The following is a 27,285-nucleotide window of genomic DNA, read 5'->3' on the forward strand; positions in this document are numbered from 1 at the left end:
TATATTAAATAAAAGTGGGGACAGTGGACACTTTTGTCTTGTTCCTGATTTTAGTGAAAGGCTTCCAGGTTTTCCCCATTAATAGTATGTTGGCTATGGGCTTGTCATAAATAGCCTTTATTATGTTAAGATATGTTCATTAGATTCCCAGTCTCTGTAGGACTTTTTTCATGAAGGGATGTTGGATTTTGTCTAATGCTTTCTCTGCAACTAATGAGATGACCGTGTGATTTTTGTCCTTCATTCCATTTATATAATATATTACACATATCGATTTGCATATGTTGAACCATCCCTGCATCTCTGGGATAAAGCCTACTTGGTCAGGGTGAATGATCTTTCTGATGTATTCTTGTATTCTGTTTGCCAATATTTTATTGAGAATTTTTGCATCTGTGCTCATGAGGGAGATTGGTCTGTGATTTTCTTTTTTTGTTCTATCTTTCTCTGGTTTCTCTGTATCAGGGTAATGCTGGCTTCATAGAAGGAGTTTGGTAGGATTCCTTATTTTTCTATTTTATGGAAAACTTTAAGAAGCAATGGTGTGAGCTGAAGAGATGCCTTAGCAGTTAAGGTGCATGCCTATGAAGCCTAAGGATCCAGGTTCAATTCTCCAGGTCCTACTTAAGCCAGATGCACATGGTGGCACATGCATCTGCAGTTCATACGCAGTGGCTAGAGGCCCTGGCGTGCCCATTCTCACTCACTCTCTCTCTCTCTCCCCCTCTCTCTGTCGCTAATAAATAAATAAATGAAAATTAAAAAAAAAAAAGAAGTAGCAATGGTGTTAGTTCTGCTCTGGAGGTCTGGTGAAATTCATCAGGGAATCCATCTGGTAGTTGTTATAGGTCTATTTAAGTGATTTATGTCATCTTGATTTAATTTGGGTAGGCCATACAAATCAAGAAAATCATTCATTTCTTTCAGATTTTCATACTTAGTGGAGTATATGTTTTTTATAGTATGTCCCTATAATTTTTTGAATTTCTCTGGTGTCTGTTGGGATGCTGTCTTTTTCATCTCAGTTTTATTGATTTGTGTCTCTTCTTTCTTTTGGTCGGATTTGCTAAGGGTTTATCAATCTTGTTTATCATTTCAAAGATCCAACTCTTTGTTTCATTGATTCACTGGATTTTTTTCTTTTCCTTTTTGGTTTCTATTTCATTAATTTCCTCCCTAATATTTATTATTTCTTCCTGTCTACTGATATTTTGCCTTGTTCTTCTTTTTCCAAAGCTTTAAGGTGAAGCACTAGGTCATTTACTTGAGACCTTTCTAATTTCTTAATACAGGCACTTAATGCTACAAATTTCCCTCTTAGCACTGCCTTCATTGTGTCCCAAGGTTTTCATATATTGTATTCTCGCTATCATCTGACTCTGTATTTTTCATTTCCTTCTTTTTTTTTTTTTTTTTTTTCAGGTAGGGTCTCACTCTGGCCCAGGCTGACCTGGAATTCACTATGTAGTCTCAGGCTGGCCTTGAACTCACGGCAATTCTCCTACCTCTGCTTCCCGAGTGCTGGGATTAAAGGTGTTCACCACCACGCCCGGCTTTATTTCCTTCTTGATTTCTTCATTGACCCATTGATCATTTAGTGTGTAGAGTTTAGTTTCCATGATCTTGTGTATCATCTATAGCTTTTCTTGCTATTGACTTGTAGTTTGATTTCCATTGTGGTCATATAGAATGCAAGGAATTATTTCAATTTTCCTGTATTTGTTAAGATTTATTATTTATTAGGATTAAGATTTATTATATATTAGGAAATATACGATATTTCTTAATATTGTATTTTAGAGAATGTTCCGTGTGCTGCTGAAAAGAACATGTATTCTACAGCATTTGGATGAATTGTCCTGTATATGTGTTAGGTACATTTGTTCTGTGACCTCATTTAATCCAGATGCCTCTGTTTACTTTTTGCTGGGATGACCTGTCAATTGATGAGAGTGGCATATTGAAGTCACCCACTACCACTGTGTTTTGTAATATCTGTGACTTTATTTCTAATAGCATTTGTTTGATGAAGATGGGAGCCCCCATCTTAAGTGCATATGTGTTTAGGATTGTAATGTTCTCCTGTTGGAGTGTGCCTTTAATCAATACAAATTGATCTTATTTTTCCTAAGTAATGTTGGCTGAAGTCTACCTTGTCAGATATTGGGATGGCAACCCCAGCTTATTTTCTAGGCCCATGTGCTTAAAACACTGTTTTCCAACCTTTCACCCTAAGATAGGGTCCATCCTTTGTAGAAAGGTGAGTTTCTTGGAGGTAATAAATTGATGGATCCTGTTGTTTAACCCAGTCTGTGAACCTTTGACTTTTGGTTGGGGCATTGAGGCCTTTGATATTAAGAGATATTATTGAAAGGTTTGTATTTATTTTTGCCATTTTTTGTAGTTCTTCTGGTTTTGCCTTTGCTCTCTTGTATTAAATAGTATTAAATAGTATTTGAGTATCGTTTATTTTTCTCCAGGGTCCTCATATGTATGCTTTTCTTTCTCTTCATTTAACTTTATTTAATTTATTTCTTTATTTAAATTAACTATTTTATTTTTTATATTTCATTTATTTTATTATTTTATTTTATTTTAATTTAATCTTATTTATTTTTTAATATTTCATTTTAATTTAATTTAATTATAATTCTTTATTTAATTTAAATACATTTATTTTATTTAAGTTATTTTATTTTATTTAAATTTTATTTTATTACATTTATTTAATTTTATTTTTCATTTATTTATTTTATTATTTATTTTATATTATTTTATTGTTAATTTATTTTAATTATAATTTTATAATTTAACTTTTATTATATTTTTTAATCATTTTTATTTTATCCTTTTTATTTTATTTACTTTTATTTTTATTTTACTATAGTTCTATTTTATTTATTTTATATTACTTATTTTATTTTATTTATTTTTTGTTTCACTTATTTTGTATTTTATTTTATATATTTTTTGATTTAATTTTAATTTCATTTTTTGTTTAATTTTATTTATTTCATTTTTATTTTACTATTTCATTTTTTATTTTATTATTTTATTTTTTTATTTAATTTTTAATTTTAATTTTAATATTAATTTTATCTTTTATTTTTAAATACTTTAATTTGATTTGTTATTTTATTTATTATTTTATATTTAATTTTTTATTTGTATTTAATTTTATTTTTTTATCATTTATTTTTTTAGTATTTTATTTTAATTATATTTTTAAATTTTATTTTTTGTTTTAATTTTCATTTCATTTATTCATTATTTTATTTTTTCTCTATTAGTTTTTCTTTTATTTTTCATTTTATTATTTATTTTATTTTATTTTGAATTTTATTGTATTTTATTTCTATTTTAAAATATTTTATTTTACTTTAAATTTGTTTCTTTAATTAATTTAATTTAATTTTTTTAAAAATATCGTATTTTATTTTTTTACTTTTATTTTTAATTTTATTTATTTTATTACTTTATTTTGTTTTATTTTACTTATTTTTTCATTTTATTTATAATTTATTTTATTTTATACTACGCTTTATTTTGTTTTTATTTTATTTCATTTTTTAAATTTATTTATTTTTTAATTTATTTTTTATTCGTATTTTATTTACATTTCATTTTAATCATTTTATTTTACTTTATTTTTGTTTTATTTTATTATTTTATTTAATATTTTATTTTTATTTAATTTTTGTAGTTCATTTAACTTTATTTTTATTTTATTTTGTTCTTAAAATTTATTTATTTTGATTTTGATTTGATTTGATTTATCAATGTTTTTCATTTTAATTTTTTAATTTATTTTATTTTACTTTATTCTTTTATTTTTTTTATTTAATTTAATTTATTTTTAAATTATTTTTATTTTTTCCTTCCATTCCATTCCTTCTCTTTCCATTCCTTTCCACTACATTCCTTTCCATTCCATCCCATTCCTTTCATTTCCTTTCCTTTCCTTTCCATTCCATTCCTTTCCATTCCGTTCCTTTCCTTTCTTTTCCTTTCCATTCCATTCCATTCCTTTCCATTCCATTCTGTTCCTTTCCTTTCCATTCCATTTCATTCCATTCTTTTCCATTCTATTCCTTTCCTTTCTTTTCCTTTCCATTCCATTCTATTCCTTTCCTTTCCATTCCTTGCCTTTACAGTCCATTCCATTGCTTTCCTTTCCTTTCCATTCCTTTGCTTTCCAGTCCATCCCATTCCATTCCTTTCCTTTACAGTCCATTCCTTTCCTTGCCATTCCATTCCTCTCCTTTCCATTCCATTCCTTTCCTTTCTATCCCTTTCCATTCCATTCCTTTCAATTCTATTCCATTCCTTTCCTTTCCATTGCATTCCTTTCCTTTCCATTCTATTGCTTTCCTTTCCATTCCATTCCACTCCTTTCCTTTCCATTCCATTCCATTCTTTTCCTTCCCATTCCTTTCCATCCCATTCCTTTCCAGTCCATTCCACTCCATTCCTTTCCTTTCCATTCCATTCCTTTCCATTCCTAAGCTGTCCATGCTCCTGTGAGTAACCCTACACCAGAGCTCATGCAAGCAACCCTACTTAAACTCAGAGGGTCACAGAAATAAAAAGCTATCAAAATAGAAGTGAGAATAATAGGGAAGAAGAATGGGTTCAGCAGGAAGGATAAGAGACAGTAGTAAGAATGAATATGATCAAATTATACTTCTATGAGCATATCAAAAGTAGGTAAATAGGGGCTAGAGAGATGGCTTAGCAGTTAAGGCAGTTGCTGGTGAAGTCTAAGGACACAGGTTCAATTCCCCAGTACCCGTGTAAACCAGATTCACAACACGGTGCAAGAGAACTGCTCTAATCTGAGAGGAGAGCCCCGACCTGGTCACAGCAGCAGAGATTCTGACAAGTCCAATCTCACAGGAGACTTGAGGTTCTGGCATGTGTCCATGTGTGCAAGTGTGTGTGTGTATGTGCGTGTGTGTTTCCACATGTGCCTAAATGAGCTCGTGTGCAGGTGTGGGTAGCTGAGCCAGCTCTATGCCCATGCCCAGCCTTCCCTCCCCTCATCACCTCCCTCCTCCATCCTCATCCACATACCCCACCAGCAAACATGGACCCCAGTCAACCATCAGTGAGCATATTCAGGATATCCGGTGTGGGCGGCGCGGAAGGTGGGAGAAGCGTCCTGAGTACTGGCTTGTGGTAATGGCTACACGATGCATGCATGAATCAAGTCCTCACAGAGCACACCTTAGCTGTTATGCACAGTAGTGATCAATTAGATGTATATGAAATAAAGTAGGAAAAATGGGAACCCCTCTGTAGCCCTCATTTTCCCCCAGTCAGCTCTAAATAGCTTGTAAAGGCAGAGACTGGGTCCACGTGGGCTGTGGGTAGGACCCACATAGGATGAAATATTCTGTCTTCAAAATACCCAAGATAAACCAGGTGTGGTGGTGCATGCCTTTAATTCCAGCACTCGGGAGGCAGAGCTAGGAGGATCACTGTGAGTTCAAGGCCACCTTGAGACTACATAGTGAATCCCAGGTCAGCCTGGACTAGAGTGAGACCCTATCTAAAATGAACAAAAAAACAAACAAAAATACCCAAGAGACCCCACATGAGGCCTGCCCTGGATAGAGGGCTCAGCCTGTAGCTGTGGGAACACAGTCCAGGCACAGGGGCATCAGTTGGATCTGGGGAGGACTTCAGAGTCCACTGGGCTCATCACATAAATGAAGTCATGGGGCAGCCTTATTCATAAAATCAGCTAGGCAGCTGTGGAAGGGTCTCCAGAAACAGCCAGAGTTCAGCGTCTGAGGCCTTGGAAACAGCCAAGGGACTAGAGTTGGATCTTTAGAAATATCTGGGGGCTGTAGCTGACCCTCTGGAACCACTCCAGGGGCTGCAGCTGGGTCTTTGGAAATAGCCAGGGAGCTGTAGGTGTCTTCAGAGACCACCAGGGGCTCCAGAAACAGATAGGAGATTGAAATTGGGTCTCTGGAGGTCACTGCCACATAGTGTCTCCAAGGATTGATGAATGTACAAGCCATCCCAATGAAGCACATCTTGTAGCTGCAGAACAGACACCTCCAGGCTCCCAACACTGCCAGGCTCCAGTGCTTGTCTCCGGAAGAAATGACTTTCTGGCCTCCATACCAAGATGATTCCAGGAGAAGCCTCCCAAATGACTGCTTCAAGCTTTTCCAAGAGTGCTTTCCTGTGTCTTCAGGTAAAGGAGTCAGGTAGGCCCACATGCTCAGCGTCTGGCCAGGGTTGCATACATGCTGGACTCAGCTGTGGTCTCTTCCCCCTGGGGAGATACGGAAGTTGGGGACGCTTTCTGTGTGAGCACTCGGTGGTCTAGCTGAGCATATGTCACCTCCTGGGGGCCTCCTGCAGCTGAGGTCTGAGGGAAAGAGACCCATGTGAGTTAGGGTGGCTAAGGAGAGAGGAGAACCTGGAAATGGGGGCTGCCTCTAAACAGGGCCCCGTGCCCTGGAGACATGCCATTCTGTGGTCCCCCTTCCAATGGAAGGGGGGTCAGTCTATATGACTAACAGGACAGCGGAAGTGATGACATGTCACTTTCCCAGGTGAGGACACACAACGGTGCCTTCCTCTGTCTTGGCCCTTCCTCCTGGGGAGAGCTGCCCACTGTGGAGGGACTTCCTGCCTATGGCCATGGAAATATACCGTATTGGAGATGCATCCTTCAAGCCCAACAAGCCCAAATGCGATGTGACTTTTGGCTGCTTCCTGCTCCCAGATTCCTGATCAAAGAAACTGAGGTCATATTGCTAAGTGGCTAAATCTGGGATGTTTTGTTATGCCCCATCCGATGACCAATATAAAAACCTAGCAAGGGGGCTGGAGAGATGGCTCAGTGGTGAAGGAGCTTGCCTGCAAAGTCTAAGGATTCAAGTTCAATTCCCCAGTACTCACGTAAAGCCAGATGCACAAGGTGGCACGCATGTCTGGAGTTGTTTGCAGTGGCTACAGGCTCACCCATTCGTTCTCTGTCACTCTACCTGCCTCTTTTTCTCACTCTACCTCAAATAAGTAAATAAAATGTTTTTTGAAACATACCAAGGTGTCCATCCTTATGTCCATCCCAGGAAGTCTGTCTGCTGTGACAGTGTCTGGAGAAAAGACAACCAGTCAGTTCTCTGGGATAACTATTAGAAGACAATATGATCAGATTGCATCCTACCCCATGGAGAACCTCCTGGAATGTTCCCAGATAGTTTTCTCCCACCCAGTGCTTCCAAATGTATGGGGTCCCCACTTCCCTGTTCCTCATACCTGGTATCCTCTCTAGACCATCAGTACCTGGACTGAGTCTGGGGGGAAGAACAGATGAGAATTTGGAGCTAGCTGTAGGTAGAGGACTAGATGGGTGTCCTGGGGTCTCTCCGGGGGCCTCACCTTTCACGTGGCTTCTGCTGCTGACCATTGCTTCTCAGAAACCCTGGCGATAGTTGAGAATCCAAGTTTAGGAAGGAGATCTTATTTCGAGCACCCCTAACTTCCCCTAAATCCAATCCCACCCTTGGGACCTACCTTGCTGTTTCTGAAGGAGCCAGAAAAGGAGGAGGAAACAAAGGAGGAAGGCCACAGAGAGCCCCAGGAGAAGATAAAGCCTTTCTGTTTTCAACCCCGGTTGGCCTAGGAAAAATGGGAATTAGGTTGTCAGTAACATGCACTTATTGGGCACCAACTGTATAGCACAAATATGCTGGATGGTAGCAAAGGAAGTACACCAGTGTGAAATTTCCTAAGTGCCAGGTAGCCTGTGGCACAGGAATCATTATCACCATTTTACTCATTGAATCCTGAGTGCTAATCTTCTTGGTGTTTTGGGAAACGAAATAAGTAACCACTGATTAGCCTCTCTCCAATGCCAAAGTCCAGAGCTTCCTCTCCACACACACACACCCCCAACCGCCCCAAGCCACTCTCCAGGCTTCTGGTCTGATGTCACCACCTCTCGTTGACATTGCTATTATTGTCCATGGCATCTGCGGAGCTCCTGGCAAGGAGGAATCTAGAAGAGAGGTGGTCAGAGGCTCAAGACGTACACAGTAGGTTACAGATCCTTCTCTTACCTGCCTGGTTCAGCCCAGGACCCTGGCACCTCTCTCTGTGAAGACAGAAATACCCTACTGCACGTCTCTCCTTTTTGTTTGTTTGTTTATTTATTTATAATTTGTTTTGGTTTTTCAAGGTAGGGTCTCACTCTAGCTCAGGCTGACCTGGAATTCACATGTAGTCTCAGGCTAGCCTCGAACTCACAGTGATGCTCCTGCCTCTGCCTCCCGAGTGCTGGGATTAAAACCGTGCACCACCACACCCAGATGTACTACACAAGTCTCTCTTGATGTTTAAATCTAACTACAGGGAAATGAATGTAAAGTTGATCCACAGCCACACTGGACACATTTCGAGAGACCAGCAGCCACTCGCGGCCGTTGGTGTCCGCTCCGGCCTCACATGAGGAGTGCTCCCTTTGCGCTGGGAGCCGTGTTGGACAGCACTGACCGCTTGCTCTTCAGAGCCTCACGGAGACCAGCAACCGGTAAGCACAAGAGAGGACTCCCTCACCATTCCCCCTTTTGTTTCCAACCCGAGGGCCAGAATTTTCATCTCTGAGTTCATCTGTCTCTCAGTGGCCCCTCAATGCGATGCTGTGGCCTGCTGGAGGGCATCCAGCTGCACATGCATGTCCCATCACCTTTAACACACACGCTCCTCTGCCCATGTACTTACAGCCCCAGGACACAGGGTGGACCCCTCCGCCCCCTTCCTGGATGGCGCTGCTCCCTCCTCAGGAGCTCCATGTCACTGCAGCATTGGAGCCCTTTAAAGGACGTCAGACAATTTCCTCAGACATCTTCTTCCCCAGATTGTCCTCCCTCAACACCTTGCCCGCATCCAAGATTCAAGACCCCACCTGCTTCTCTGCACCATTGCTGTCCGTGTTTTCTCTGCATGGGACTTACTGCAACTTACACATGTCATATGCTTGCAAATGTCTTACTTATGATTACACACCACCTCTCATGTGAATTAAGTCAGATGACATCACTGCCGATGGGGAAGCACCGTAAGATAGTCAGGGAGCTGAGAACTCTATGCCTTGGGGACCCCGTGCCTGCCACTGAATGATGGCTGCCTGCGGAGTCCAGAGCAGCACAGTGTGCGCAGGACTGCAGGCCAGGAGCTGCAGGCTGCTCCTCACACCTGTGCGTGCAGGGTCTGTGCCACCTGAGCTGCTGTAAGTGACATCATGGTCACAGGTGACATGATGGACTACTGGGTCTCATGGCCATCTGGGAGTAACTAACTAAATAAATACCATGAGGGTTACAGGTCAAGTATATAATCACATAGGTTTAGGATATATGATAGGTCTCTGTAGCAGTTAATCTCTGGTTGTCAACTTGATAGCATTTAGAGTCACCATGTGAGCAAAGCTCCTGACATGTCTGTTAGGGACTTTTTTTTTTTTTTTTTTGAGGTAGGGTCTCACTCTAGCCCAGGCTGACCTGGAATTCACTATGTAGTCTCAGGGTGGACTCGAACTCATGGTGATCCTCCTACCTCTGCCTCCCGAGTGCTGGGATTAAAGGTGTGTGCCACCACGCCTGGCCTGTTAGGGATTTTTATAAATATTTTATTTTTTATTTATTTGAGAGAAAAAAAAGGGAGAGAGAGAAAGAGAATGAGCATGCCAGGGCCTCCAGCCACTGCAAACGAACTCCAGATGGGCGCCCCCTTGTGCATCTGGATAACGTGGGTCCTGGGGAAATAACCCTGGCTCCTTTAGCTTTGCAGGCAAATGCCTTAACCACTAAACCATCCCTCCAGCTCTGTTAGGGATTTCTTTTTTAAGATTAGGATCCACCCTAACTGAGAGACTCTGTTCCCCGGGCAGGGGTCCTGAGCTGAGTAACAAGGAGAAAGGTAGCGGAGCAGCAGCACTCCCCACTCTTCCCACCTCCTTCCTGCTGATGGGACGACGTGACGCCAGCTCCTGCACCTGCCCTGCTTCCCCGTCAAGATGGACTCGACCTTCCAGAACCGTAGGCTGCAACAAACTCTTTCCTCCCTGAACTGCTTCAGGTGGGTATTTTGTCACAGAAATGAGAAAATAACTGATACTGCATCTATATGCTAATTCAGGCAATATACAAGATCCGTTACAAGTTGCAAACAGACCACATTTAATATGCGATAGCATATAGTATATTCATGTGAGATACATTGTAAGTATACAATTCACTGTGATTTAACTTTTAAATTTTACATTAAATATGCAGAATTTAGGTAGGCTGGCTGGTGCAACAGGTAACACATCAGACTGATTGTGTGTATACGATTCATCCTAATTCTTTCTCTCTAGTAACATTTACGAGGGTGGGACCATTTCTGTCCATTCATGATCGAGCCCACTGTATCTGTGTTCCTGGTGCAAGTGCACTCAAGGTGTGGAGTATTGGCCAGCAAAATTAAAAACTAGATGGTAACCCAAGTCTTCCTAACTGAGAAATGCATCATTCTATGCCTCACCCCAATAGCTCAGCACACCAAGAGGGGCTCGGTTTCTTTAAATTACCCCAACCTGAGGCTCTGTCCCCCATCCCACCCGCCTGGGCTCAAAGTTTATCTTCACAGAACCTTCTCTTTTCAGATGGCAGTGACCTTGGGATGACTCAGAAGGCATCATGGTGCTGAGAAGAAGTGACAGGAATGCTCAGCTCTGAAATATCTCAATCACACCTTCCATGGCTCAGGGGCCATGTTGGAAGAGGTGGCGGGAAGAACGTAAGAGCCAAAGGAAGGGTACAACTCCTTACAACGTGCTCCTCTGGACACAAAATGGATATCCATGACCTCACAGTGCCTGACACAATCTACACAAGACCATCAAAATAGGAGGAAAAGATCATGACATAAAAATAAGAGAGAGACTGATTGACAGGGGGATGGAATATGATGGAGAATGGAGTTTCAAAGGGGAAAGTGGGAGGAGGAAGGCAATTACCATGGGATATTGTTTACAATTATGGAAGTTATCAATCATACATATATAAGTTTATCTATCCTCAGAGATGTTATCAGAAGCCAGGTCAGAAGCTCAGACTGCTCACAGCTTGCTCCCCTCCCTGAAAGGTTGTGGTCACAAAGCATGGGCAGCGAGGGGTGCATGCTGAGACGCACCACACAGATGGACACTCTGAGGTGCAGGGACAGAAGAAAGCTTCTCTGTGTCACACAGCTCGGCAGAATGAGCCAGGAAGTCTCCTCATTCTACACAAGCCACGCATCTTCACCATGGAACCTTCCTCTCAGGGGTTCCTCCATCCTTGTCAGGCACTGCTCCTGAGACTGTCCCCTTCCTCCATGCCCTCTCCCTCTCCCTCCCTCCCTCCCTTCCTTCCTGCTTTCCTTACTTCCTTGAGGTGGGTTTAGAAGATGAGTCCTAAGAATATCCACCAGCAACAGAGCAAGAGGAATAGTGAGCTCTGCCCACCAGGAAGCAGCATAGAGAAGTGCTTGGCTGCACACACTGGTTCTGCCTCATCTTTTAGAACCTGATTCCTTTGACCAAAAATATTAATTCACTGTGTATTAAAAACAAGGAGGCTGGGGCTGGAGAGATGGCTCAGTGGTTAAGACGCTGGCCTGAAGAACATAATGACCCAAGTTTGATTCCCCACTACCCACGTAAAGCCAGATGCACAAAGTGGTGCATGCTTTTGGAGTTCATTTACAGTGGCTAGAGGCCCTAGCATGCTCATTCTTCCCCACCTCTTCCTCCTTGCAAATAAATAAATAAATAATTTTTAAAATAAATGAGGTAAAGAACCCAGGCATGATAGTACACACCTTTGATTCCTTTCTCTCTCTCTCTTTCTCTCCCCCTCTTTCCCCTTCTTTCTCTTTCTCTGCCAACTTCTCTCTCTCTTTCTCTTCTCTCTCTCATAAAAAAATAAATAAATTATTTTTTAAATAAAAGAAAAAGAGATTCATTGGGCATGGAGGAGGATTTGGATACTGGAGGCAGAAAGGGTGGGTAGAGAGAGGGGTTTATGATCATGCTATATTGTCTATATGTATGAAAGCTATCAACAAAAAGATTTTTGGTATAAAAATAAAAATAGCAGGGGCTGGAGAGATTGCTTAGTGATTAAGGCACTTGCCTGCAAAGCCAAAGGACCCAGGTTCAGTTCCCCAGGACCTATATAAGCCAGATGCACAAGGTGGCATATGCATCTGGCGGTTTTTTTGCAGGGCCAGAAGCCCTGATGTGCCCATATTCGGTCTACATAATAAATAAATGAAATATCAATTTTAAAAAATAGAAGGGACTGGAGGGTCAGACTGCCATATGCCTTATAGTGTGGTTATTAGCATTAAATGCTTCAACAGTTCTTGGCATGGAGTTATGTGTAGCTGAGATCTCAGGGCCTGGTGATGTCAGCCCCTTATTGCAGTTTTCCTGGTGCTTGGCCCCAGAGCTAGGGAAGAGAGCTGGGCAGAGTCTCAACCAGGAACAGAGACCCTAGTAAATCCCTCCAACTAAGGACTCTGTTCATACCCTGCAGAGAGGCAGGGCTCTGGGTAGAGGCCTGCAGCCTCCGGAGGTTTCTGTAAACAGGGACCAGTACAGGGTTCTGCACTTATTTGAAGAGATGGTTAGAGACATTCTGCACTTTGAGTAAGTATCCATTCAGAGGGTATGAATCCCCATCCCCCAGTTCCAGATGAGAGGCTCCTGATAGGATGGGATTAGACAGGAGACCTGGCAAAGTCCCCTCTATGCCTCTCCTGCGCTGGCTCATCCTTCCCTCTGCCTTTCTCACCACCCTCTCTCTGCTGACAACATCATCCTGAGAGGCCCTGGGAAGATGGAAGTGGGTTGAACCCTGACTCCAGGTCATTCTGGGGGCCTTGCCACCCATGATCATACCATCCCAGAGCTCCCTCCTGATCTGGAATCAGGAGATCGGCGCAGTAGGAGGGAACCACACCAGAAGGGTGCAGGCACAGAAGGGAGAACACAGCACCCCAGTCCCAGTGAAAAGACTGCTCTGTTGAGAAAGACTTATCATTTATCGTGTCTAAGACCAAAATCGCCCAACCCGGACAACAACACGAGCTCAGTGCTCACCCCAGACTGGAGCTGGCCCCAGTCATTCATAGTATCTGGTACTGAGGTGTGGTGGCAGAAGGGACATGTGTGCAGAGGGGGCGGTCCTTAGGGTCAGCAGGAAGGAGAGGAGGCTAAACCAGGAGATGTCAGCTAAGGACAGAGTGTAGGGATCTGGAGACAAACCTGAGGTCACGGCTGAGCCTTGAGCAGGGGCCCGGGTGACATCTTCACTGGTTATCAGCAGCCTCAGTTTCTTGCTGCGTGTAGACCACCTGGAGTCTTTCAGATAGAGGCAATGATAATCCCCAGCAGTGCTGTCATTCATTGTGGGGATGAAGAACCTGGCCTCTGTCTTAGGAAGCTCAATGGCCTTAGTTTGGATCTCAGAACCTTCTTTCTCCAGGCGGAAAGTGTTAACCCCAACATGACTCTGGCACATGATCACAGGCCTCCCCCCGGGGTATCAGGGTGCTTGGCTCAGCCAGGATGGAAGGGTTGGGGAGGTTCCCTGGGATGGAGCAGAACACAGATCTCAGTGTCCACAATGAGGAAGTCACCATAGCACGAAATTGTTTAGAAGCATCACTCCACATTCTTAGCGCATTTAGGGTCAGTTGTCCAGCTGTGATTATAAAGAGGCTTCAGGATAATTCCAACCCTCCCTCTGTACATTGTGCATGGATTTGAAGTTTTGTCACTGTGGCTATTTTCCCCAAGTGTCAATAAGGACCCTGCGACAGGGCATGTCACAGTGACCCCCAAAGTCTCAGGGCATCAGGGTGCCTGTTGAGGAGTCCACTAGCCCCAACCCATCTCAGGGACCTGATAAACATCCCTCTGGGTTTCCACTGCATTTTCCACCTTCACCTTGACATCCTTCCCATTTCCTGTCATTAAGGCTTTCAAATCCCATCGACTTCACATTGGCTGAAGGTAGGAGGAAGGGTGGAGTGAAGCCCTGTTATAGGAAGGTATTGTATGAAAGTCAGAAAAGTTATTATGGGGCTGGAGACATGGCATAGTGGTTAAGCGCTTGCCTGTGAAGCCTAAGGACCCCAGTTCGAGGCTCAATTCCCCAAGACCCACATTAGCCAGAAGCACAAAGGGGACACACACATCTGGAGTTCGTTTTCAATGGCTGGAAGCCCTGGCACGCCCATTCTCTCTCTCTTTCTCTCTCTCCCTCTCTGTCTCTTTCTCTTTCTATCTCATGAATAAAACTAAAATATTTTTGAAATGGCTACATTGAGCTACTCAACATATGGATGGCTTCAATACTTATTTTTTATTAATTTTTTTTATTGACAACTTCTGTACTTACAGACAACAAACCATGGTATTTCCCTCCCCTCCCCCGCTTTCCCCTTCATAACTCTGCTCTCTGTCATAGCCCTTCTCTCTCTCCATTAGTCTCTCTTTTAATTTGATGTCATCATCTTTTCTCCTATTATGAGGGTCTTGTGTAGGTATTGCTAGGCACTGTGAGGTCTTGGATATCGAGGCCAATTTCTGTCCAGACAGTTGTATGTAAGGAGTGGTACCCTTCCTTTGGCTCTTACATTCTTTTAGCCACCTCTTCTGCAATGGACCCTGAACCTTGGAGGGTGTGAGATGTTTCAGTGCTGGACACTCCTCCATCCATTCTTCTCAGCACTATGTTGCCTTTTGGGTCATTCAAGTGGTCATCTATTGAGATGATCATGTGATTTTTGTCCTTCAGTCCTTTTATATGATGTGTTCCATTTATTGATTTGTTTATGTTGAACCATACCTGCATCTGGGATAAAGCCAACTTTGTTGGGCTGAATAATCTTTTTGATATATTCTTGTATTTGTTTGCCAATATTTTGTTCAGAAATTTTGCATCTATGTTCATGAGGGAAATTGTTCTGTAATTTTCTTTTTTTTTTGTTTGTCTTTGCCTGGTTTGGTATGAGGGTGATGCTGGCTTCATAGAAGGAGTTCGGACAATTTTGAGAAGCATTGGTCTTAGTTCTTCCATGAAGGTCTGGTAAAATTCGCCAGTGAATCCATCTGAGCCTGGGCTATTTTTAGTTTGGAGAATTTTTATAACTGCTTGGACCTCTGTAGTTGTTATAGGTCTATCTACATTGTTTATCTAATCTTGATTTGATTTTGGTAGGTCGTATGAATCAAGGAAATCATCCATTTCTTTCAGGTTTTCAAACCTAGATGCATATATATTCTTAAAGTATGTCCTTAAAATTGCCTGAATTTCTTTGGTAACTGTTGACTGGTGCCTTTTTCATCTCTAATTCTACTAATTTTTGTCTCTTCTCTCTTTCTTCTGTTCAGATTTGCTAAGGGTTTATTAATCTTGTTTATCCTTTCAAAGAACCAACTCTTTGTTTTGTTGATACTCTGGATTTTTTTTGTTTCTATTTCATTAATTTGTGCCCTAATCTTTATGATTTCTTCTTGACTGTTGATTTTTGGTTTGCCTTGTTCTTCTTTTTACAATGCCTTAAGGTGGAACATTAAATTGCTTATTTGTGAACTCTCTAATTTCTTAATATAGGCACTTAGAGCTATAAATTTCCATCCTAGGTCTGCCTTCATTGTGTCCCAAAGGTTTTGATATGTTGTATTATCATCATCATTGGATTCTATGAATTTATTGGTTTCTTTTTTGATTTCTTCAATGACCCATTGATCATTCAATAGTGTACTGTTTGGCCTCCATGAATTTCTGTATGTGTAGTTTTTCTTTTTGCTGATTTGCAGTTTAATCCCATTGTGGTCAGATACAGTACAAGGGATTACTTCAATTTTCCTATATTTGTGGAGATTTGCTTTGTGTCCTAATATGTGGTCTATTTTAGAAAATGTTCCATGTGCTGCTGATAAAAATGTATATTCTGCAGCATTTGGATGGAATGTTCTATAGAATCTGTTAAGTCCATTTGTTCCATGACATTATTTAATTCAGATGTCTACCTGTTTATTTTTTGCTGGGATAACCTGTCAATTGATAAGAGTGGGTATTGAAGTCTCCCACTACAATTATGTTTGATGTTATCTGTGACCTTAAGTATAATGGTGTTTGTTTGGTGAAACTGAGAACCTCCAAGTTAGGTGTATATATGTTTAGGATTGTAATGTCCTCCTGTTGGAGTGTTCTTTATCTTCCTCACTAATGTTGATTTGAAGTCTATCCTGTCAGATATTAGGATAGCAACCCCTGCTTGTTTCCTAAGCCCATTTTTTTTTGAAATACCATGTTCCATCCTTTCACCCTAAGGAAGTGTCTATATTTTATTGAGAGATGAGTTTTCTGGAAGCAACATATGGCAGGATCCCGCGTTTTAATCCAGTCTGCAAACCTGTGTCTTTGGGATGGTGCATTGAGGCCATTAATATTAAAAGTTATTATTGAAAGGTATGCATTTATTCTCACCACTCTTATTTTGTAGTGTTTCTTGTTTTCCCTTTACTTGTTTTAACTGTTGAGTGTTGTTTATTTCTTCCTATTTCCTCCTGCGTGTGTTTTGCTTTCTCTTGGGCATTAAGAATTCCTTCAAGTATTTTCTGTAGAGCTGGTTGAGTTGTCATAAATTCCTTTAGCCTATTTTTGTTGTGGAATGTCCTTATTTCTCCATCAATTTGGATGGATAGCTTTGCAGTATCAAGTAATCTTGATTGACAGTTGTTATCTTTCAGAATTTTGAATATATCATTCCAAACCCTTCTGGCTTTTAAAGTTTGTGTTGAGTCATCTGCAGTTGTTCTGATGGGCTTGCCTTTGTAAGTGACTTGCCTTTTCTTTCTAACTACTTCCAACATATTTTCTTTGGTTTGTGTGTTTAGTAGTTAATTATAACATGGGGAGGAGTGGTTTTTTTCAAGATTTTGTATGTTTGGTGTTCTAAAAGCTTCTTGTATTTGCATTGGCATTTCTTTCCCAATTTGGGGAAGATTTTCTTCTATGATTTTGTTGAAAGCACCTACTACGCCTCTGGATTGAAATTTTTTCTCTTTTCATTATACCCTGAATTCTTATGTTTGATCTTTTTCATAGTGTCCCGGATACCTTGAAATTCCCATTAATACCTTGAGATTAACTTGTCTTTCTCTTTGTTGGACTGTATGAGGTCTGCCATCTGATCTTCTAGTTCAGATATTCTGTTCTCTCCTTCATCCATCCTACTGGTGCGACTTTCCACAGAGTTTTTTATTTCACTGACTATATTCTTCAGAGCTAGAATTTTAGCCTGGTTTTTCTTCAGAATTTCTATTTCCTTACTCATGTCTTGTAATGACCTCCTTATTTCATTAAGCTGGTTTCCTCTGTTCTCTTTAAGAAGTTTGTTTTCTTCTTTAATTCCTTTCTTTTCTTCTTTGACTCACTTCATTTCTTCTCTGATTTCTTTGAACATAGGTGCCATCATTTTCTTGAAATCTTTGTCAGGCATTTCATCTAAAACAGACTCATTGGTGATCATTTCTGATGAGTTTATAGCTTTTAGTGGGACTGTATTGTCTTGATTCTTTGAGGTTTTTGTATTATATTGTAGCAACTTTTGCATCCTGAATTGATTTGATGCCTGGGTTTTCTACCTACCTGCAGTGTTCCCAGACATGGCAATCCACCTCTGCATACCCTCAGGATATGAGTTCAACGTTCCAGGTGTAGCTCTTGTCCCCCAATCAAGCCACAGAAGTAATCCCAGGTGTTGAGTTTTGCTTGCTAAGCAAGTATTCTAGTGGACTGGGTGGAATAATTTACTGGCAAATTCTAAACTTCAACCAAGGTACAGACACAATCAATAAAAACCAGCACAAATAAAACAAACAGATAGGGCTAGAGAAATGGCTTAGTGGTTAAGCGCTTGCCTGTGAAGCCTAAGGACCCTGGTTTGAGGCTCAATTCCCCAGGACCCATGTTAGCCAGATGCACAAGGGGTGCACATGTCTGGAGTTCGTTTGCAGTGGCCCAGGTGCGCCCATTCTCTCTCTCTCTGCCTTTTTCTCTGTCTATTGCTTTCAAATAAATAAAAATAAACAACATAAAAAGTTCTTAAAAAAAAAAAACAACAGATAGTCATATAAAGTAAAAATCCCTGAGGGGTGTGTTATTCTACACCCTTAATCTTGAGAAACACAAGCACAACCTCTGTCCTTTGAAACTAAGGTCCGGGTGGACAGATATTTGACTAAGTGCTCATGCTCACTGCTTTGGACTGTGTGCTTGGGGTGAATTCTGAGACCCAGGGGACAGACAGGAGAAGAGCTGCCCCTCCTGGGAAGTTAGGGGAAGAGATACTTTCACTAAGGCTTGAAAAACAGGTGTAAATTCCTTATGCTGAGCAGCCAGAGGCACAGGGCATCAAATGTGGAAAAGCCAGCATGAAAATATTGGTCAGAAAATACAAACCTTCAGCTAGACAAGGAGGAGCATTTGAGAGATCTATTGCAGGGTATGGTGAGTATAAGACATCCAAACACACATAGTCTTGAAAATTACCAAGAGAAGAGTTTTCTTTTTTCTGAGTGAGAGACAGAGGAAGAGAGAGAGAGAGAGAGAGGGAGGGAGGGAGGGAGAGAATGGGTATGCCAGGGCCTGCTGTGAATGAACTCCGGAGCCATGCGCCCCCTTGTGGCTCATGTGCAACATTGAGTGCTGTGTCACTGTGGGTCTGGCTACCTGGACCTGGAGATTCGAACATGCATTGTTAGGCTTCACAGGCAAGCTACTTAAGCTACTTAACTGCTGAGACATCTCTCAGGCCTGAGAAGCATTTTTTTGTTTGTTTTGTTTTTCTTTTTGCAAGGTAGGGTCTCACTCTAGCGCAAGCTGACCTGTAATTCATTATGTAGTGTCAGGGTGGCCTCGAACTTTCAGTGATCCTCCTACCTCTACCTCCCAGCTGCTGGGATTGAAAGTGTGTACCACCACACCCAGCGAGAAGTGTTTTTTACTGCAATCTTTATTGCATGTACATCTTGCATATTGGTCATATTCCCATCAGGTTACACTCTTACGTCCCTTCTCACCTGCCCCGTTGCACTCAGGCTCCTCCTCAGTGGGGTTATCTCTACTCGCTGAGGGCTATCAATGCACCAGTCAGGCTCACTCACCCTAGGGCTCTTGCATTCTTTCCTCCTCTCTTGCACAATGTTCTCTGAGACTTGGAGGGCATGGTATAAGCATTACGTTAGTGCTGAGCTCTTATCAGCCTCTGATTTTCTGCTTTAATAAGATTTAGTAAGAGAGGCAAATACTTTTTCTTTTCGAGGTGGGATCTCACTCTAGCTCAGGCTGACCTGGAATTCACTACGTAGTCTCAAGGTGGCCTCAAACTCACAGCGATCCTCCTACCTCTGCTTCTCAAGTGCTGGGATTAAAGGTGTGTGCCACCATGCCTGGCTCAAGAGAGGTGATTTCAAAAAGTGCTTTCCCACGGGGAAAAAGTAAGGTAAGGCAGGTGTGAATGGGCTTGATTTAGCCATGCTGCAATATATACTTACTCCAAAATATGAACCTTCACAGATGGTGAACACGTGCAATTTTTACTTTCCAATTAAAAAGTTATTGAAAATCACATGCAAGATGGTCTGGAGTTGAGGGGGAAAGTGGAATGTCTGAGAAAGTGAAAGAACACTGGAGCATCTGGAGGTAAGTAAGGCAGATGGGACGATGGGGACAGGATGTGGCAGAGATAAATCTTGGTCACAAACAGATGTGCAGGTCTGATTCCATCTCAAGATAAATTGTATGACCTCTGAAGAAGGCGGCTTGAATATAAAGAATTAAATGTCAAATTACTTTTTTGAGAAAATAAATACATAAATATTGGAATAAAAATTTAAAATTACACAAAGGAAAATGATCATAGCTATGCTTTCACACTTCCAGGAGCAATGTCTGTGGTGCCAAGAAGGGCAGAGGTGATAGTAGGCACGGGAAGGTGGCGCAGGCCCTGGGAAGGCAGCAGCAGTAACCGGGGTTAGGGCAGCTTGCAGGGGAGCTGGCAGAGTTCATAAGAGAGAAGAGACCTCAGAAGAATTTAGGGAAGAAGTCAACAGGATCTCAAGAGTTATTCTGCATAGAAAGGGAGACCAACTGTGAATTCTCAAGTGCTGACTTTTGGAACTGTCATAGGCCCTGCTAAGGGGATGATAATGGAGGTCCGAGCTTGTGGGGAGAAATCTCATGGACACAGCCTTTGCTATATTGGATGTGCGTTGTCTCTGCAGGTACGTCAAAGCACCCTCGGCACCCCCATGTTTATCATATGACTCACGTTAGGTAAGAGATAGAACCAACTCAAATGTCAATCAGTGGATGAGTAGATCAAGCAAAGGTGATGAATGTTCCACTCCTGGTTAGAGAATCTGCTTTTTGCAGATGGCAACGAATACTGGAGAGACCCAAGACGCATCAGAATGACAAGAAAAGCACGCTGACGGCCGAGCACGAGACGAGCCGTCTCCATCACAGTTGTCAGGGCCCAGGAGACGCACAGGAAGCGGAGGGGCAGTGTGAGAGGCTGTTTCCACGCAGCCCGAGAGCCTCCTCCAGGGAGATGGCAGTAGACACCAGGGAGACCCAAACCTCATCAAAGCAGAACATCAGAGCCTGCTGAGAGCTCAGCGCTAAAGGAGCCTTGTCACATGTCCTCTGTGGCTCAGGGAACATTGCCAAAGAGGAAGTGGGGCAGAAAAAAAAAATGCAAGAGCCGCAGGGTGGAAAGGTGTATTCTGAGGCATTGCACTCCCCCACAGGGACTGCCTGGTGCCTTCATGACCCCACAGTGAATACCGACAACCCCACTGAGGAGGCTCCTCGGGGGAATAGGGCTGAGGAGAAGGGGGGTAAGAGTACACCCCAATAGGAATAAGACCAATATGCACTTTGTTCACACACTAAAGTTCTCAAAGGAAAACCTCATGTTGTATCGCACAAATACAATTACTGTCCATTAAAAACTTCTTAAGTGCTGGAGAGATGGCCCAGCGGTTAAGAACCCAGGTCTAATTCCCCCAGTATCTATGTAAAGACAGATGCACAAGGTGGTGCATGGGTCTCGAGTTTGTTTGCAGTGGCTAGAGGCCCTAGTGCCCCCCTTCTATCTGTCTGTCTCACTGTCATAAATAAATAAAGACTTTTAATAATTAAAAAAACATGTGAAGGGACTGGAGAGATGGCTTAGCAGTTACGGCACTTGCCTGCGAAGCCTAAGGACTCATGTTTGACTCTCCAGGTCTCTCCTAAGCCAGATGCACAATGACCCAAGCGCACAAGGTCGCACATGCACACAAGGGGGCGCACATGTCTGGAGTTCTATTGCAATGGCTGGAGGCCCTGGCATACCAATTCTCTCTCTCTCTCTCTCTCTCTCTCACACACACACACACACACACACACACACACATTTCAAAAGGGCAGTCTGGGGGTGGAGAGATGGCTTAGTGGTTAAGTGCTTCCTGTGAAGCCTAAGGACCCCAGTTCAGGGCTCCATTCCCCAGGACCCACGTTAGCCAGATGCACAAGGGAGCGCATGTGTCTCGAATTCATTTGCAGTGACTGGAGGCCCTGGCACACCTTTTCTCTTTCTCTCTCTCTCTCTCTGTCTCTCTCTTTGCCTTTTTCTCTCTCTGTCTGTCCCTCTCAAATAAATTAATAAAAATGATAAAAAAAAATTGTAAAAAATATTTAAAAAATAAATAAAAGGGCAGTCTGCTGGGTTTGCCTCAAAAAAAAAAAACTCATAAGGAGCTGAGCAGATGACTCAGTCAGTAATGTTTTTGTTCAGATCTTCAGGACTCACATCAAATGCTGGGCATGATGGGATACATCTTTAATGCCATCAGAGATGGGCAGATCTCTAGGGTTCACTGGCTAACTATTGTAACCTAATTGGTAAATGCTAGTTTCAGTGAAAGATCCTATCTTTCTGTAACTCTGGATGGATAGATAGATAGGTAGGCAGGCAGGCAGGCAGGCAGGCAGATAGATAGATAGATAGATAGACAGACAGACAGACAGACAGACAGACATAGATAGTAGAAAGCAACTGAGGAAGACACCTGATGACAACCTCTAGCCTCCATACACCTGTGTAGGTGTGCCCAAATGCCCGCACACACATGCAAACAGCCATCAGCCATACACACACCAAGAACAATTTTTATTTTTTATGTTATTATTTATTTATTCATTCAATTATGAGAGAGAGAGAGAAAGACAAGATGGGCATGTCAGGGTCTCTACATTGCAAATAAACTCCAGACAAATATACCACCATGTGCTTATGTGGGTACTGGGGAAATAAACCTGGGTTCTTAAGCTTCACAGGCAAGCACCTTATCAGCTAAATCATCTCTCCAGCCCTTTTTTTTATTTATTTGGTTTTTTTTATTTATTTATAAGAAAGAGAGCCAGAAACTATTTTTAAAGGGTTGGGAAGATGCCTCAATTAGTAAAGTGCTTGTCAAACAAGCGTGAGGGCCCCGAATTTGTATCCCTAAAACTCATAAACAAGCCAGTGTAGAGGCATGTGCCTTTAATATCAGTTCTAGGGAGGCAGACACAGTAGGATCCTCATGGCGGCTAGCTAGATAGTCTACCAAGATAAACAAGTTCCAGGTTCAGTGAAAGATACTGTTTCAAAAATAAGGTGAGGCGTTAGCCAGATGCACAAGGGGGCACATGCATCTGGAGTTCATTTGCAGTGGCTGGAGGCCCTGGTGCACGCGCTCGCTCTCTCTCTCTCTCTCTCTCTCTCTCTCTCTCTCTCTCTTTCTCTGTCAAATCAATAAATGAATAAATAATTTAAAAAAAATAAGGTGGGAGAGTCAGGCATGGTAACACATGCCTTTAATCCCAGCACTTGGTAGGCAGAGGTAGGAGGATTGCCATGAGTTCAAGGCCACCGTGACACTACATAGTTAATTCCAGGTTAGCCTGGGCTACAGCAAGACCCTATCTCAAAAAAAAAAAAACAGAAATAAATAAAAATGGGGGGCCTAGTGAGATTTCGTAGTGGTTAAGGCGCTTGCCTGTGAAGCCTAAGGAGCCATGTTCAACTCTTCAGGTCCCACGTAAGCCAGATGCACAAAGTGGTGCATGCATCTGGAGCTCGTTTGCAGTGGCTGGAGGACCTGGTGTGCCCATACTTTCTTTTTATCTGCCTCTCTGTGTCTCTCTGTCTATCTCTCAAATAAACAAATGAAGAAAAACATAAAGTGGGCACGAGACTTGCCACCTCTTCCACATCTGTTAGGGCCCAGGAGAACTTGCAATGGCAGCTGTGCCGGGGACCTGCTCTTACTGCCAGCCTGACAACCAGCCCTAGGGTGAAGGCGGCAGACACGGTGATCAAGCAGAACCCATCAAAGCAGAAACCCAGAGGCTACAAAGAGCTCAGCACTGAATCAGACTGACAACAGGCCTGCTGAGACTCGGGAACATTACGGAACAGGGGCAGAGAGAGTGTAAGAGCCGCAGAGCGACAGAAATACGCTGAGGCACGGTCCCCTCACTGCTCCACTGAGACTGCCTGAGACCTTCGTGACTCACAGTGAATCTCATAACCCCGCTGAGGAGGGCCCCACAAAACAGAAGCCAGGTCAAGGGGAATAAAAGAGTATAACCTGTTATAATATATAATAAAATTTTCAAAATCATTTCTACTGGTTTCCCTAGTAAGAGTTTTTAGTAGAAATCTAATATAAATATACTATAGACTATAAATATATGCTTTGCCTCTTATACATGTTAAGCATGGATTCATATGTACTAGTAATAATAGCATAGATAATTTTTCTTATATACTTTTCTAGCTAACTTCTATTATTTGTGTTTCAGTCATGAATATATATCACTAGTATAATAAGGAAAGTAATGAGAACTATAAACTAGTTTTTCTGGCAATAAAATCATTAATGTAAAACATAAGGTGGAGAGTGACTGAGGACAATTGATAGCAACCTCTGGCTTCCACATGCGCGTGCGCGTGCACACACACACATGCAAACATGCATACTCACATGCATGTGAAAAGAATACAAAGGAGCCGGGTGTGGTGGCACACGCCTATAATCTCAGCACTTGGAAGGCAGAGGTAGGAGGAACGCCATGAGTTCAAGGCCACTCTGATACTACATAGTTTCAGGTCAGCCTGGGCTAGAGTGAAACCCTACCTCAAAAAAACAAGAGAGAATACAAAAGGATAACAGGTGGACAATGGGAAGAGAACAGGCTGAATGCTGCACACGTAGGAGGGCTAGGATTAGGGGCATATTCAAGGGTTCCCCTCCCAGCATCCAAGGCGCATAGGCTCCTGTCCAGAGGCGCTCGTGGATACAGAGGTAAACAGAATGAAATGACTCACCCTCCTTCATGTGCGCCGTCTGTCCCAGGCACAGCGCTGGAAGAGAAGCCCCAGTGAGAACAACACCCACATGGTTTCCTTAGGGAGCAGAATCTAGGAAGGGCTGGATGGCAGGGGGAACATTAGCCTCCCATGATCACCAAGGCAGCCCACCTACACCTTAACATCTGAGTATCATCCTTCTTGTTGCTCTGAAGTCACTTTAAAATGCCCCTCAGCCAGGCACGGTGGCTCAGGCCTGTGATCCCAGCTACTTGGGAGGACTCAAAGGACAAGGCCTGCCTGGGCTATAACGTGAGTTCAAAGTTGGCCTAGGCAACTCCATGCGACCCTGCCTCCCAATAAAAAGAGAGCCAGGGGCATAGCTGGGTGGTAGAATGCTTGCCTAGCGTGCATGAGGCTCTGGGTTCAATAGTCAGCACCAGTACAACGTAAAGATGTCCCCAAATCATCTCTCATCCCCAAGGTTCTCCTGAGTCCTTCTTAAAGGGAAACTTGGTCCCGTGCCCCATCCTTGTTCCCAGCACTGAATCCACAGGGAAGGACTCCAGTGTCTGCAAATGGAGGGGCTAAGGATCTCCTGGGCTGCAGCCAGGACCTAGTGCGGAATGGATCTCTGTCCCAGATCACCTCCCCACGCCCTTGAGGTCTTCCACGACTCACCGAGGACCAACAATGCGGCAGGACGAGGGGACATGGCCCAAGACACAGCAAGCTGACCAGGACGAGAGTGGAAGCCCTGCAACAGACACCAGGGACAGGATGTGAGCTGCTTGGGGCTCATCTCGAGGTTTCTACCACAGCTGCCCCACACAAAGAGGAAGATCTTCCCTCCTCTCCTTCCTAGTCTGAGCAGCAGTGACTCAGAGGAGGGGCTCGGCTTCCAAAGCAAACGTTTCTTACCCATGTGCTCAGGTGCCCATCCTTGATACGCTCACCTTGTTTTACACCTGAGGGATGGGGCAGAATAAGATTTTGCAACAAGCAGACTTGCATGTTAGTCCCAGCTCCACAAAGTCATGACCATCTATTCTTGGGCAAGACATTACAACAGTTAAAAAGTACACATTTCTTCATGTATAAAATTGGAACTGGAAAATCAATGAAATGTCTGATTTGTGATCTTTGTTAAAAATTCTGACCAGCTACTTGATACACTAAAAATATGTTACTACAGATAGTATTTCTTAAAAGACAAGAAACGGTGCAAAAACTGGAGAAATTGGGTCTTTTTCATGCTGTTAGTAGGGACCAGGAGCCTCCGTAGTTAGTAGGAAACGTGCACCTGAACATAGGGGTCAGAAACATTGTTCAGAAGCCAAGGCCTAGTGGAAAGGGTCGAAAGGAGAATAGAAAAAGCCCCTCTCTTTGAGTGAGGCACCTACAGAAAAGGCATGGAGACTTCACAAGTGTTCAAAATAGGACTGTCAGGCTGGAGAGATGGCTTAGCGATTAAGGCACTTGCCTGCAAAGCCTGAGAACCCAGGCTTTGCTCCCCAGACCCACATAAGCCAGGTGCACAAGGTGATGCACGTGCACAAGGTTGTGCATGCATCTGGAGTTTGACTGCAGTGGCTAGAGGCCCTGGCATGCCAGTTCCCACTCGCTCTTTCTCTCATAAAAATAGGACTCCCTTCTGATCCACCACTTCTGGGTATGTCTGTAAAGATGCAGTAAGGATGCCAAAGAGATGTCAGCACTCCTGTGGTCACTGCAAGATTATTCACAACAGGTAAGGTGTGGAAGTAGTCCAAACATCTCTTGACAGATGAATAGGTGAAGAAAATGTGGCACATACCCACACTGCAGTAACTATTCTCCATGGAAATTAGCAGTAATGATGCCATGTGTGAAAACATGGGTGCACCTTGATGGCAATGTTCTAAGTGAGACAACACGCAAAGGAACATTTACTGAGTTCTGTATGCTTTCACTCATGTGGGTTACAAAAAGATACCAAATTTAACTGGGCATGGTGGTGCACACATTTAATCACAGCACTTAGGAGGCAGAGGTGGGTGGATTGCTGTGAGTTCAAGGCCAGCCTGGGACCACAAAGTGAGTGCCAGGTCAGCCTTGGCTGGAGTGAGACTTTACCTCAAAAAAAAAAAAAAAAAAGGAAAAGGAAAAGGCTGGTTTTGGTGGCTCACACCTTTAACCTAGCCTTTAGGAGGCACAGGTAGGAGGATCGTCGTGAGTTCAAGGACACCCAGAGACTACCTTGTGAATTACAGGTCAGCCTGGACTAGACTGAAACCTTACCTCAAAAAACCAAAAAACCAAAAAAAAAAAAAAAAAAAAAAAAGGAAAAGAAAAAGAAAAAGAAAAAGAAAAAAGGAGTTATCAAATTCATGCTGGAAATGGTGGCTCATGCCAGTAATCCCTATCTGTGGAAGGTAGAGCAGAAGGGCCATTATGAGTTCAAAGCTAGCCTAGGCTAGTGATTTCTGAGCACCATCCAAAAAAATCTATAGATGGGGTTGGAGAGATGTCTTAGCAGTTACGGTGCTTGCCTATGAAGTTTAAAAACCCATGTTTGACTCTCCAGATCCTACGTAATCCAGACGCACAAAGGTGAGGCAAGTGCCAGGTCACACATGCCCACTAGGTGACGGAAGTGTCCAACATTCAATTGCAGTGGCTGAGGCCCTGGTACACCATTCTCTCTGTCTCTCTCGCTGGCTCCTCACTCTCTCTAACTACAAAATCTATAGACCAGATTGCCCCCCCCACTCATACTGCTGCTGTATGGGGACCTTATCTGTGGCAAATGAAGGGCACAAGTGTCCCCCA

The 27,285-nt window shown here is 42.8% G+C and overlaps 1 protein-coding gene across 1 annotated transcript; it reads right to left on the reverse strand.

Moving 5' to 3' along the window:
• Nucleotides 1-6,235: 6,235 nt before the first annotated feature.
• LOC123454621 (leukocyte-associated immunoglobulin-like receptor 1) lies at nt 6,236-16,636 on the reverse strand (the record flags this gene model as incomplete). The annotated part of the gene is made up of 5 exons (XM_045133336.1): nt 6,236-6,385; nt 7,309-7,319; nt 7,540-7,644; nt 13,581-13,638; nt 16,628-16,636. Coding segments are annotated over 5 exons (333 nt in total), but the record flags the coding sequence as incomplete, so codon positions are not given.
• Nucleotides 16,637-27,285: the final 10,649 nt, after the last annotated feature.

Source organism: Jaculus jaculus, chromosome 14, assembly GCF_020740685.1.
Source record: "Jaculus jaculus isolate mJacJac1 chromosome 14, mJacJac1.mat.Y.cur, whole genome shotgun sequence".
NCBI lineage: Eukaryota > Metazoa > Chordata > Mammalia > Rodentia > Dipodidae > Jaculus > Jaculus jaculus.